Source organism: Ylistrum balloti, unplaced genomic scaffold (assembly GCF_031769215.1).
Source record: "Ylistrum balloti isolate Yb309-2 unplaced genomic scaffold, AGI_CSIRO_Ybal_v1 Utg371212, whole genome shotgun sequence".
Taxonomy (NCBI): Eukaryota; Metazoa; Mollusca; class Bivalvia; order Pectinida; family Pectinidae; genus Ylistrum; species Ylistrum balloti.
Window position 1 is genome coordinate 134,182 of NW_026782658.1, and position 15,758 is coordinate 149,939.

The 15,758-nt window shown below is 36.8% G+C and overlaps 1 protein-coding gene across 1 annotated transcript; it reads right to left on the bottom strand.

Moving 5' to 3' along the window:
* Positions 1 to 8,268: 8,268 nt before the first annotated feature.
* On the bottom strand, positions 8,269 to 14,031 carry LOC132561473 (uncharacterized). The gene is made up of 4 exons (XM_060226179.1): positions 14,000 to 14,031; positions 13,318 to 13,381; positions 10,271 to 10,523; positions 8,269 to 8,717 (listed from the first exon to the last, which is right to left on the bottom strand). Exons 1-4 carry the CDS (start codon positions 14,014 to 14,016, stop codon positions 8,269 to 8,271), a joined length of 783 nt encoding a protein of 260 aa, XP_060082162.1. The 5' UTR covers positions 14,017 to 14,031.
* Positions 14,032 to 15,758: the final 1,727 nt, after the last annotated feature.

Sequence of the window (15,758 nt, forward strand, 5' to 3'; positions counted from 1 at the left end):
GCAAGGTTATTTACAAAAAAAACCCAAAAAGTTGCTTTTTATATCCATTGGTTGATAAGTTGTGACCTTGTTTTGAAGAAACAGGATTGTCCTTTTTCAGCTCTCCTGTTCCCAGCCTATTCAAGGCTGTGCACCCAACGACTGGTGCCATTTCGTCAGCTTATGTCGAAGAGGTGACGCCCTTAAGTAATCAATGCAAGTGGCTTTTGCAAAATGAACCAAATCGGTGAAATAACAGTGATTCAATATTTGCAAAAGAAATGCCAAGCACCTAGGAATATCCATACTGATATGGTGGCAACGCTAGGGAAAGATACCCCTTTATATGCTACAGTGAAAAGGAGGCAAGAAGAGCCTTGGGGATGACATCGTACTGTTGGAACCCCAGAAATTATCAATAAGTCATGATATTGTTATGGTTGACAGGTGTGCTACAGAGATAAATAACCAGAATAGTGGGGATTTTACAGGAAAACGTACACTCCATTCTACCGAAGATCTTGCATTGAGAAAGCTCTTGGCCCGTTGTGTACCAAGACTTCTGGAAATTGAACAGAAGCACAGGAGCATGCTAATCTTAACCGTTTAGAGGCAGATCCTGCTAACTTTCTGAAGAGGTTCATGGCTGTGGATGAAGCGCTTGTCCATCATTTTACCCTAGAGGTCAAACGACATGAACAACGGAAGCACCATGGTTCAGCCCCAGCAAAGAGGACCAAGACTGTTCCATCATGGTCAGGATCTTAAAGCATCAGCTGAAATTGGCTAAGGACAGAAAGACCAAAGTGTCTCGCAAAGGCTTGCAACTTCTGTCTTTCTTCAAACTCAACACAATTAAGGCATTGACCAAATATTCTCTGTATATAAGCGAATGTGTAACAACTGAAATTCAGAAGCTGAAAATGGCGGAACAATGCTCCTTTTTGATTGTGCCGAAATTCATGCATCTAGTATTAATGATGTATTTTTTTCTATTTTATATTAATTTCAACTAAAAGATTAGGGTCATCCGATATGAAGTGTGTACTTTGATTTATGTGAGCTGAATGCGTTTTATTGCTATAACACCGTATATATGACATGGGAGATGAGTATACAGTGGAACACACTTGTGTCGAACGCGCCTGAGTCGAACATATCGGGTAAGTCGAATGTTTTGTTCGGTCCCGATTTGTTCTCTTCTTTATCTTAGTAAATTAAACACGGATGATTTGAATACTGTTAAGTCGAATACTCCCTTTATTTCTAGATTTTTAATAGGTTTTTTAGTCAATAAGGTCTCCAGTATTAAAAGTATTTTTCCTATGTCTATCGCGAGGTTGGCGCTGCTTACATGAAGCTTGGTTTATCGAACGGACGAATAGTTACTTCATAACTTATAATATGGACTGAAACAATTTCTAGAATTTATTGTAAAGTTGTCAGTGGCCGAGTCCATGGAAGGAGCAGGCAGAATTTCTCGCAAGTTAACATTTCCTATCAAATTGTTAAATTGAACAAAATCCGTACGTTTATGATTCCAAGCGTGTCTTTTATATTTACAATTATAAGAGAATGCCATACATAAATTGTTGCTTTATGATCGCTTATTGTGCCATCCACCCAAAACACACCAATATCAATATTTAAAATTATCAAAAATAAAAATAGGATATTAAAATCACAAAGAACAGCTATATTTGAACAAAAATCATATATTGTGTTAAAACTTAATTACCATAACAATCACCACTAGTCCCTAAAACACCTAGCATAATAACTATGTCATGGCATTGTACTTTCGCCCAAATACCTTAGGTAGATACAGTTCAAACTTAGTGTGTCTAAAAAATGTACATGGACGCCGCCCCCATGAGCATTTCTATCATTATGCAAAAGCAGTAAAAACCCGGGAATATTTTGTTGATTTTCTGGAACTAGCTGGTCAATGTGTGTTTCTTTAAAACACAAAATATTAAAATCTGTAGCAATACTGTTCACACAATTTATTCCCAATACTGTTAATTTTCGAATGGAACTCACTTAAATCAACACTGTTGGGACCTGGGTTCCTTTATCACCACTGAGAAGAAGTACAAGTTTCGTTATGTACGTACCGGTGGAAAGAACCAATACTAAGCAAAACAACCAAGGCACCAAGGACAAAATTTAGTTTTTACTGAGAATAAATATATCTGCGATTGAACAACTCAATCGACGCCCAATTCATTTCAAGAGAATAACCCATAATCCGTTACGATACAAACAGAATATAGTTGGTACAATGCGTCGATCGGTTGGCAACCAGAATGTAAAAGGTATTTAGTAACGAATGGGTGGGGTGGGGGAGGTATATGAAATACATACATACATACATCAGCAAAGTCAACGTAAATATCACCGACATTGAAAATAAAAAGTTTTCGTGAAAAATCAGCAGATTATATCTTTAGAAAGTGATTGGTGAATAACGATACACAGGTTGCACTATTTTACCTGTAAACAACCAAGAAAATTAAAATACTTAGTTATTTCCACTCTGAAATTTGAAAATCGGTGCCGAAGATTCGCGGAAGCTACCGGAAAAAGTCGAAGCGCGGATAGGTAATCAAGCTCAGCTGTAGCCGAACGCACCCGGCTACAACCGTATCGAAAGGTGAAAAACGATTCATGGTACAACCAAGGTGATACCTATGTCAAACTAAAGAGACTTGCAAAATATTCTTGAATTTGTATATTTTCATTATATTAAAACTTCATGTAATCATGTGAATGGTATTTCCCAGCACTAGTCATTGACAGTTCTTTTATTCCAAGCTTACTACTTTTCGAAAGTTCAACACATCCCGTGTCTATCAACATTCGCTTGGCCATCCTTTCCTCTCAGATATGTATATATCCACCGTGCCGTCCGTGACAGAAAATACCCATCACTTTGCCAAATACATTGAGCATAAAGCGGAATAAATTCAGCTGAGATTATGACTAAATCCAAGATGAGATGAGAAAATTATATGGTTGGACGTTTACACAAATAGGTAATGTAAATTATGCTCATATGCAAGGTATCAAATTATACCCTTTTTCTGTTACTGAATTGAATTTTCTTTGTGAAACACTTCATACTTAGATGTAAGTAGCACATTGAAAATATGAATCCATTCTTGCGAATATGTAAACACACGCCTTCAACCATCATTGCACGCATGAAGACATATAAAACATACTAATCCGATATTAAGAGCTTGTAATCTGAAAGGAAAACTACAGCAAGAAGATAGCTCTAACCCGCAGGAAGATATATACTGAAATGAACAGAAAAATCCAGATACTTGACAATAAGTAAATCAAACGCGCGTACAGTAGTGGTATGTGCAGGCTGACGTATGCACTCGTGCACAACAGACACCCTATGACACTACGTATACGCATATGTGTGTCAACATAATTGGCGACGTACGAGTGCATGCATCTCGCACGTGTATACAGTCACGATAACCACGAGTCCGCGCACCAACTACATGTATTTCACAAAAGGAGTAAACACACGATTGCTCAACATATATAATCTTATTTGTTTATGATAATTTCAGACGTGACAATCTGATCAATATATATTTTCCAAAACAGAATTATAACGCTCCTTTTATTACACACTTGCAGACTTGTGAATTTCACATCATTTAAAGGAATAATGAATATTAATATAAATCAATTTTCTTAACTGTTCAAAGTTATATAAGATTAAGAAGGCGTTTGATTAACATAGTATGTTTGTAGTGAGTACTTATTTGTGTGGAATAACTTAATAAAAGCCCATTATCGATACATGTTACTCGATATAATTGCTGGCTGTAATAACGATTACGGTGTCATATATTTTGTATATATAATGTATTCTATAATCTATCTCATTCAATACTTGTATAAATTAGGTTGAATGGTTGTACGTACTAGAAAGGAATTAATATAGAGTTCGTAACTTGTTTTCTTACCTCAAAATGCAAACATATGTCTGTTTATTTTGTTGTTATATTGTTTAATAGTGTTTAAAACCAAATCAACAAAAACTCAATGATCGCATGTAACTACCGACACGTTCTAAAAAATTACATGTTATACTTATATAGTGTCGTGTTAATGTCCGACACGTTCTAAAAAATTACATGTTATACTTATATAGTGTTGTGTTAATGTCCGACACGTTCTAAAAAATTACATGTTATACTTATATAGTGTCGTGTTAATGTCCGACACGTTCTAAAAACTTACATGTTATACTTATATAGTGTCGTGTTAATGTCCGACACGTTCTAAAAACTTACATGTTATACTTATATAGTGCCGTGTTAATGTCCGACACGTTCTAAAAACTTACATGTTATACTTATATAGTGTCGTGTTAATGTCCGACACGTTATAAAAACTTACATGTTATACTTATATAGTGCCGTGTTAATGTCCGACACGTTCTAAAAACTTACATGTTATACTTATATAGTGTCGTGTTAATGTCCGACACGTTCTAAAAACTTACATGTTATACTTATATAGTGTCGTGTTAATGTCCAACACGTTCTAAAAACTTACATGTTATACTTATATAGTGCCGTGTTAATGTCCGACACGTTCTAAAAACTTACATGTTATAATTACATAGTGCCGTGTTAATGTCCGACACGTTCTAAAAACTTACATGTTATACTCATATAGTGTCGTGTTAATGTCCGACACGTTCTAAAAACTTACATGTTATACTTATATAGTGTCGTGTTAATGTCCGACACGTTATAAAAACTTACATGTTATACTTATATAGTGCCGTGTTAATGTCCGACACGTTCTAAAAACTTACATGTTATACTTATATAGTGTCGTGTTAATGTCCGACACGTTCTAAAAACTTACATGTTATACTTATATAGTGTCGTATTTATGTCCGACACGTTCTAAAAACTTACATGTTATACTTATATAGTGTCGTGTTAATGTCCGACACGTTCTAAAAACTTACATGTTATACTTACATAGTGTCGTGTAAATGTCCGTCACGTTCTGAAGACTTAATACTTACGCATCACCAGTGCTTTGAAGAACAGAAATATTAGATCCACTTCTTTGCGATAGTACCATTTCCATCGTGGATATCTTTATTTCCTCATGCTAGGACGCTTCCAACTCTTGTGCTGCTTGTATATTATTCAGATGTCGGATTGTTATTGTCAAACAAAACACTGAAAACTTGACAACATTTAGATACAAACTGAAATAACGACACGTTCTGTTTGTGTTTTCGTCTTTTACTTTATCATATGAATACGTATTACCAACGTTAATATCATCTGTAAGTTTTTGACATAGAATTGAAGCTCAGTAATGCAATAAGACCATCCAGGCATGAAACGGCGATGCAGAAACTCCTGATTCATAACACGAGTTGTTAAAAGCGCTGTCAAATGAACAGTAGTGATATATATTTAGGTGGCTAGGTCTTTTCTCTTGCAACGTTGAACACAGTGCAATACATATAAGTAAGCATTGTATTTGCTTACTCCATTGCATGATACTGTAAACGTACATATATCAAGGCTAAAGCAGAACTATCACTTTAGGGTCTTTCACGCTAGAAATGTTACACTGAAATGTGATTGCGTTAATTGCAGATTTCTCATGCCAGTGATACAGCAGTTATGGCGAAAGCATGAATTCATCGTGCTATTTCGTTACACATTGTTATTGTTCTTCAGTTTGAATGCGCCAAAATAAGCACGGTTACAGTAGTAGGAGGTGACTGAATTTGGGATCTTCAATGATATTTTTCCTATTTTCTTAAGTTTTTTATATATAATCTCCCTAAAATCTTTCGACACTATCTCATTTTGACACACACTATGTATATGCCATTTGAGCCATGGCGACATCTAGCGACAGATTTCGGAACTACTACCTTCATTCATAAAATTTCATTTATAAAATGTCCCACACTTTACCAATCTGAACGCTCATGTTTATCATAGCATTAGCAATCTAAGAACTTCTGATTATGAAATCCTAAAGCGACATCATAATAACACGATTTTTTTCTTTTTGATTTTTTATTATTACATTTATACATACAGTAAATCACCTTATGAACAATGATAGTTGGGTTTCACTGAGATATGCACATAAAGAAGTTAATCAAAATTATAGAAAATAAATCCTTATTTGTTGATCAGCAATCTGGATATATATTTTTTACGTCAAATATGATAACGCATGCGCACAAAACACCGGCGGCTATAATCTTAAAATGGCTTCCCATCTGAATCGTTGGCGACTAATTTTACACTACATTAATGTGTCACTACTGTCAATGTCATATCTGCCCGTCATCATGCGTTCGAGTTTTCGAAATCAACTACCTTGTTTTCAAAACGATCGCGTGACGTTACCAGTGCTAAATTTGAGAGGGGTTGTCTGACCCCATGAAGAGATCAAGTTGGACATCGGAAATCGACTGTAAATAGGGAGCAAAAATAGAAACGTTGCTTGAAGTATAAAACCACGCAAAATCAATAACATATATTTACCATGATGTTTCTATAAATAAAATCTGTTCTGTTATTTTAAGTAAACATTTGGTAATATTCTTCAATAAATTTCATTCAGATCTATAGCTATGTGCATGGTTTTGAAACGAAAATATCCACTTATGTTCAATGGAATTTTTACCCAATGACTTTGTTTTCTGATAGCAATTTTAAACGAAAGAGTGAAAAACGAGAAAAGCCTCGAAAATAGAATAAATATTGCGGTTTAGAAATCTTGAATATGTAGCTTTTATTTTTGCGACTTTTTCAATGCCTTCATTATTATTTTTAACGATACTTCTAATTATTTAACAGACAACCACAGATACCCTGGTGTAACACTTACTTGTGACGGTAAATGGAACAAATAGGTATATGGGGTTATCAAAAAATGTTTATATAACAACGGAGATTGAAATGGCCACCGAGTAGAAGTAAGCTCGAAAAACATATGTAACGTCTATGTTTTAATGAGTTGGCTTAGCCCTACCACCGACCCCACAATAAATTTCTAATGTATTCTCAGATCCCTGTGTGTAAGTCTGTAACCTAATCTGTTGTGGACAGCGTCATCATTTCATACAACTCTCAACGAACCAACACCATTTGTTATCACACATTAATTGACTTATTGATTTATTTGGTCTACACATTTAGCTTATTTTTTTAATCGATTTTGTATACACCCCAAATAAACAAAAGTTTATAGAGTACGGCGGTACATAGGGAACCATGGTATATTTTCAATAAAAGTAATATCGTAATGAAAGCAGTGATTTTTTTTTCTGTTACTTGCGCACGTAATAGGAAAATATACCTCCCCCATCCCCAATTGCTTTGAATGGCATGCGACGGGCCTTTCGTATGTTGTTCAGAGAGGTCATCGCCAGCTAGAACAAGAGACCCCGCCTCAAAATGACCCTGATGACTATTCACGGGCGATAAAAACAGCAAAAAACAAGACAAACCAAGTAATGATTAATATCATCAAGGATCACCCACAAAACATGGCTGCCATCAATGATCACCCACAAAACATGGCTGCCATCAATGATCACCCACAAAACATGGCTGCCATCAATGATCACCCACAAAACATGGCTGCCATCAATGCGACATAACTTTTTTTTAAATGTAATTAATTTGTTCGATGTGTGGAATGGATGGTAACGAATCACGTTATTTCAAGTAATTTTTCTTGAATCAAAAAAGGCTACAAAGAAAATCGCTTCCAAATTTAGATTATAAAGTTTGGCAACCTCACCAAATCGGCCATGTGCTGACGTAATAATGAATGTGTCTTGTGAACTTGGCTTGTGAACCTATAGCCAGGTATAAATAGTTTAACACAAAAGTCTATATCTGCTCGAATTGTGGACTGCATTAAGGTATGTATCTCATTATCCTTGTTTGTTAACCTACAGCCCGGTATACAATACTTCTTTCATGCTATAGCTTGATAAATGACATTTGATGGAGTTGTACACTCCATCGATTGTCACGTGATAATTATGCACGGATATCTAACACAAAAAACATGGCGCCCTTTTTAAAACAATATATTGCATGAATAGTGGTATTTGTTCTTTGGCTTTATGAGTAATTTGTAAATGGTGGTTATAGACAATTATCGGACGTTTACCTACATCATACAATTTAACACAATGTAAACATAAAAAATGTCGTCAGTAATAGGTAAACAATTCATTATCAAGCTTTACAGAATCTCCTGAACAGGAGCGACAGAGCATCCGGAAGAATACGAACCACAGGGCAATGAACCTCCAACTGCTCCCTTGAGACAGCTAAAACAGAACACGTGACCGCAAGAACACGTCATGGTTTTGCAACCTTCTCGGTGTTCTATGAACAGGAAGCACTTTGGACATGCACGTATATTTGGAACATTCGCTATATTGTCATAGCCCATGGTGATTCTACCGCAGTTTCGTAGCAAGTCATTTGTAGCTCCTTTGTCAATAAAATGCCAACCAGTGGTTGTAATTTCGTTAATTCGCTGTTTGAAGAACATCCTTTCGTCGTCGGACAAAACAGCCTTGATGGTGATTTCTTCCAAGGTCCATATATTTCGACAAATCTGGCAACTAAATATGGCGATACCGCCCTTCAGAGTCGTGAGACAAAAGCGAAAAAGGTTTTCAGGTGCTGGAAGTAAATGTATGTTTAGATATAGAAATACATGCAAAATGTTTCATGGAATAATTGAACTTTTCCCCCAAAATAACTGGTTATCGCTATCAAATTGTTTCAGTGGAAAAAATCTCATCAAGGAGTTTAAAGTAACAAACCGTCACATGCATTGGACAGTTGAAGTGACCTCAATGGCCGTTAAAGTAAGATCTTAAACTAGTATTTGCTGTGAATGTGGAATGTCATCGCTTGAAGCCGGGCGAGAATATTACAACATTATCATTGATTAGGCTAGCCATTGTATCCTCCCCAAGAATTCCCATAATCATCCAGATGCGGATTTGTGACATAGGATAGTAATTCTGGCACATGGCTCAGAATTGTGAACTGTAGTGATATGATCAGCCGGAACAATTGAGTCATAATCAAACTCTATAGTTAGGGTCATTAATTTGATTGAAAGAAAACAATACGCGATTGTTGTAAAGTTTTTTTTCTTCTTTTAAATTCACCTGGCCAAGTAAGCTAATGGAATAACGCGCGTACGCCGTCCGTCCGTCCGTCAATGTTTCCTCTAAATCGCTACTAGTCACAAAAAACTCAACAGAATATGGCCATTTGATCAAAAGCATCCTTAGAGGAAATGGAGCATATTTATATAAACAGTCTCCCCGGCCCCCGAGGCCCAAAAAGGGAAACTTAGCAAGTTTCTATGATCCGGCTCCACCTGTAGGAATGACTGGGTTTTGCCAAACTTTGGTACGAAGCGTTGTTGTGGGAAGGGGAATCAATTTTGCATTAACGGTGGGTCTCGCCCCCTAGGGTGGGAGGGCCGGACCCAATATGGGAAAATAGAGAAAATGCTTTCAAATCCTACCTCTCCTGTAGGAATTATAAGATTTTGGCCAAATTTGGTCTGCAGCATTCTTGGGGCGGGAGGGGTGAGGGCCCAAATACTTCTCCCTTAGGAATGTTTGGATTTTGGACAAGTTTGGTGCGCAGCATTCTTTGGTGAATGGGAACCATTTTTATACAAACGTTGGGCCTCGGTCACTTGGGGCGGGATGGTGGCGCCAAATGGGGGAACTAGAGCAAATCGTTCAAAATCCTACTTCTCCTGTAGGAATGATTGGATTTTTACCAAATTTGGTCTGCGATGTCCTTAGGTAAAAGGGAAACAATTTTTGGTCTGATTCGGTCTGAAGTATGAATAGTTTGGCTGACCCCTTACGGAAAAAGGGTTCGGGACCAATAGGATGATAGATATGTATTGTGTTGTGTTAATAGATAGTTGGAATTTCTTTTCTTTTAGTTTTAAGGAAAAAAATTTCAGCCAAGCAAAGCCAGGTGAGCCAGAGGGCATCCTGTTTGTTTTATGTTTATAATTTTGACGATTTTACTAAATGGTTGAAGCAAAATGGAGGTAATTTCAATGAATGTGATGAAGGGAACCATGGTTTTATTTTTTCATGATACACTGTTTCTATTTTTCGCGGGTTTGTTTAATCATCAGGAAAAATTCGAAACAACAACTATGACAGTATACAAGCTTTTTCAATCAAACTTACTGACGGCATGACCACAACACATCGTCACACGCGGTCCGTCCGCCATGTCACCCTCAAACACGTCCGGCAAAACACTTCTCAAATGGCCAGGTATTGGTCGTTCCACCGGATGTATAATTAATCCCATTTCGCTCTGTGACGTCATATCCTCTTTGTTTTCAACGATAAATGGGCCCCTAACAAGATCAATACGATCCCATGTCACACTTGTCAGTTGGGCAATGTGACGTTTTATTTCGAAGTATGATTTTGTCTGAAATGAAAGGGAGAAGTTTGATGTTATACTTTGCACGGTAAAACTTCAAAATGATGACGTCATAATTTGTAATGAGGTATTTTATCGTGATCATCAATTGTGTAACCACAATATTTTTTCATTTCAGCTCTTTATAACGATATCAAATGATGTCATACAATTCTTAACTTTTTGTTGGTTCATATGAGGGGAGTATCACTTTTAGAAGGTCGTCAAGCTCGTATTAACCTAAAAAAGGTCGATAATTGTTTTGTTATATAACACGGCATTTAAGTTTAGAGATGAAAAAGACAAATGATTGAAATAAAGTAAAATGAAACAGAATCGTTTTACGATTCCGCCAGAGCAACAGCAGTCAGCGTTTCAAATTAAGCCAACTGTCTTTTTTCTGACAAATACTACCGGAAACATTGTACAGGGTATTCTGTAGAACGTTTTGTGTTCTTGGAATCTTTGCCAAGTACAATTTTCTACAAATCTTCCCCAGAAACCGATGCTAATCGGCTTTCTTGACTCGGTGCACGACTCTGGTGGTCAGCCATGCATGTAAATAGATAATGTCTCCTTTTCGTGGGTCAAATGTACATCCCTTATGGAAATTCTCTGGATATGTTACCTATTTGCGATGTTAAACTCTCGTGCAGGAATTCGCCGATTTCAGGTTAACATTGCATTCATCTAAACCTGCAGGACATCTCAGAGCCATCCACATGAGAGACATTTTCTCAGTCATATAACAATGTATGATGTCATCATTTAATGACGTCAAAAAATACAAAGGAATACCATTTAGTTTTGTTTTTGAAAATGGTTTTGTAATTAGAATATAGTGGAAGACTATATAGATTTTAGTGGTAAGTCATAAAGAGTTGAAATAAAAGAATATAGTGGGTCACACTATGTTTTCGGGAGTATTTATCGGAAAAAGGACAGTTGACTGAATCTGAAACCCTGACTGCTTTTATCTTAAATGTCATGTCATTTGACAGAACAAACATCGTTTTTTCTGTTGATATCAGGATTTGTCAACCTGAGAAACGTGTTTGTGGTAATTCAAAACCAACAAATAAACGGAAGTGTGGCTGGAACTCCATTACCCACAATGCACTCAATGCAGCACGCAATGAGAATTGTCGACCCGTTGAATGGATTATGAAACATTGTGACCGATAAAACATATTTTCAAGCTTTCATATGGAAATGAAATCATATTAAAAGTATTAAATATTCAAATAAATTTAACAAACATATACGTTAATGATTTGAAACGCATGTAAGCAAAAACTCGTTGAAAAATTATAATTTTCACCATCTAAAATAAAACATCACTTTCTGTGAACGGAAATACACTGTCTCTAGCACGGAAGCTGCCGAAATGTCCCAATTTTGCGTGAAATCTGTCCCTTCTCCTAACTGCATTGAAACTGCTGCAATATTTGGAAGTATTTACTACATCAGTTTGAATTTATTTAAGTATGTAAATGTTTAGAAATTTTCCAGGAAACATCTTACACGGCACTTATGGGATTCATATTGGTGGTAACTCGGATTTATTTATTTATTATTTTTTTTTTTTGTCTTTTTGGGTTTTTTTTTTCAGAAAAGAGCAATTTATATAATGCTGGAGATTTGATTATAAAAATTCTCATGGCATATCTAGTTTTTAAAAACTACAACATTTATACTGATTTTCTGAACTACAATGTATAAAAGAATAGTCTCGGTAGCATTTACAAAAATGGCGATATCTTGGATCATGAACTTTACCCGCTCTGTTTTAACATAGCCAGTCAACCTTGCTTTATCAAAAAATAGATAAATCAATAATAAAGGTTAAGTAGCCTTTTATAAGTTGGTAAACATAAGGTAAACTTATAAGCACGGTCTTCAAAAATCACTACAAACTATATACTCTTCCACAATATTTAAGTACAAATTCATTTTTTTCAAATAGTACTAACTGCATCCTCTATATTTCTGAATGGAAAACAATTGTACCTTTATTTTTGGAATGTTATCAATTTCAAAATCTAAAGTCTAGATATGTTGTCGAAGATTTTATTTACACATTTTTTATGAAGTAAACAAACATCCCTGTTTGGTTAGATCAGTAAAGACAGACAGACATAAATAAAGTTAACTTTATTTATTAATTCATTTAGCAAGTTTGACGTCCCCTATAACGGCCTTTCAGCCTTTCACTAGACGAGATAAAGTTGACGTCCAAGTTGTTATGCATGTGTCTGCACACATTGTACACAAGTTATTGATATTTATTAATGTTGATGTTCAATTCTTGTTCATTATAAAGTCTAAACTGGTAGTAAAGGGGAGATGCGTGCAGATAAATGTGTGTACGAAATGGATGAAGTTGGGAAAACCGATGAAACATACACAATACTGTATCCTATCAACATGTAAAAATAAATATCTTACTTACAGTATGCAATTATAAAATGCAAATAATTTGTATAGCTGTAATTTTCATTAGTTAGTTTCCTTTCTCTGATATGTGTATGTGTCGGCGTCTTGTTAAAATCTTGCTAAATATAAATCAAATTTGAAAAGCGCGCTTCAGTGCAGAAATTAATCGGGAAGCTCAAAATGTGCATCTTGTTGATCAACTTGCGCTCGCTTTTAGGCAGTGCCTAGTGCCTCGCCGTGGGAAGTGTCATTTTATCTATTAATAAAGCGCCTTTATAATAATGATGTAAAACGTCGCAAGCCCCTGTGTTTAGAATAACGAAAAATGAGTAACAAGACAAATAATGATAGATGAAGATGTCCTTACCTGTTCTACGGTATAAACTTGACGATTGGAGAACCTCCGGAAAGAAAATGTCGCCATTGTCAACCTTTGATAGAAAACAAATTCAAACTATCGTTATTCTTCTTATACTTCATCATGAATTAAATGGAACAAGATGTAATCTATAATTTGCAAATCTTCTGTATTTCCGGGTTCGCTGAAGATATCGCCCCGTTAAATCTAAGGTAATTTAGATTTGTAGTAGCTGGTGGCTACATTACTGAACAACATAGGGAAGGCCCGACACATGCCGCCCAGGACAATCACAGTAAAGTGTCTCGCCCGAGGACACAAACACGCCAGGACAGACCGGTCCGTTTCTAGGTGTCCTCTCTTCCAATCTAGTCAAAACTATTGACCTTTCGCTCGCAAGGAAGTTAATCACCACCTGATATTATGTAAGGTGAACTGTATGTATAGCCAAGTCCTATCAACCCTTACAATCTCACACACTCAAGTTGTTTTAATTCCCTTGAACTTTGAGATATCTCGCAATTTTTTGTAGACACTATTAGAGATATATGATCTCAGTTTAACTAGTCATAAAATACGGGAGGAAAACTCTTTCCTTGGGTGTATTTTTACATTCCTGATTAAGAAATAATCGTCAACCTTAAATCACTGTTAAATCAATCTGATTTTCATAATTAACTCACATACTTACGTATACACTGTTTTCATAAATCTTCTTCTATGCTTTTATTTTCCCTTTGCAAATTAACAGTAATGTTATATTTAGTAACATGGTAATGCACCATCGGGATGAGTTTCTGCTAAAGGCTTGTTTCTACTTTCACTTTCGTTATGTAAAGTGTTTACTACCACCTACTCCGAACATGGGATGTAGAAGGTTTAATCATACTTTTCAAACTGTTAACGTTTGTATATCATTATTGCAATCGCTCTAGAATGTACAAATCACGTTTTTAATTTCGTTCCGGCGTTCGTTGTTAGTTTCGGAGCTGTTGTTTCAACGAAACTGTTGAGAATCGACATATTTTGTACTAATGACTTCATTCTCTATACTCCAGGGGTTACGATCACTACATCCTCGATACTCCAGGGGTTACGATCACTACATCCTCGATAATCCAGGGGTTACGATCACTACATCCTCGATAATCCAAAGGTTACGATCACTACATCCTCGATAATCCAAAGGTTACGATCACTACATCCTCGATAATCCAGGGGTTACGATCACTACATCCTCGATACTCCAGGGGTTACGATCACTACATCCTCGATAATCCAGGGGTTACGATCACTACATCCTCGATAATCCAGGGGTTACGATCACTACATCCTCGATAATCCAGGGGTTACGATCACTACATCCTCGATACTCCAGGGGTTACGATCACTACATCCTCGATAATCCAGGGGTTACGATCACTACATCCTCGACTACATCCTCGATAGGGGTTACGATCACTACATCCTCGATAATCCTCGATAATCCAAAGGCTACGATCACTACATCCTCGATAATCCAGGGGTTACGATCACTACATCCTCGATACTCCAGGGGTTACGATCACTACATCCTCGATAATCCAAAGGTTACGATCACTACATCCTCGATAATCCAGGGTATCGATCACTACATCCTCGATACTCCAGGGGTTACGATCACTACATCCTCGATACTCCAGGGGTTACGATCACTACATCCTCGATAATCCTGGGGTTACGATCACTACATCCTCGATACTCCAGGGGTAAAGATCACTACATCCTCGATACTCCAGGGGTTACGATCACTACATCCTCGATAATCCAAAGGTTACGATCACTACATCCTCGATACTCCAGGGGTTACGATCACTACATCCTTGACAATCCAAAGGTTACGATCACTACATCCTCGATACTCCAGGGGTTACGATCACTACATCCTTGACAATCCAAAGGTTACGATCACTACATCCTCGATACTCCAGGGGTTACGATCACTACATCCTCGATACTCCAGGGGTAACGATCACTACATCCTCGATACTCCAGGGGTTACGATCACTACATCCTCGATAATCCAGGGGTTACGATCACTACATCCTCGATACTCCAGGGGTTACGATCACTACATCCTCGATAATTACGATCACTACATCCTCGATACTCCAGGGGTTACGATCACTACATCCTCGATAATCCAGGGGTTACGATCACTACATCCTCGATACTCCAGGGGTTACGATCACTACATCCTCGATAATCCAAAGGCTACGATCACTACATCCTCGATACTCCAGGGGTTACGATCACTACATCCTCGATACTCCAGGGGTAACGATCACTACATCCTCGATACTCCAGGGGTTACGATCACTACATCCTCGATACTCCAGGGGTTACGATCACTACATCCTCGATACTCCAGGGGTTACGATCACTACATCCTCGATAATCCAAAGGTTACG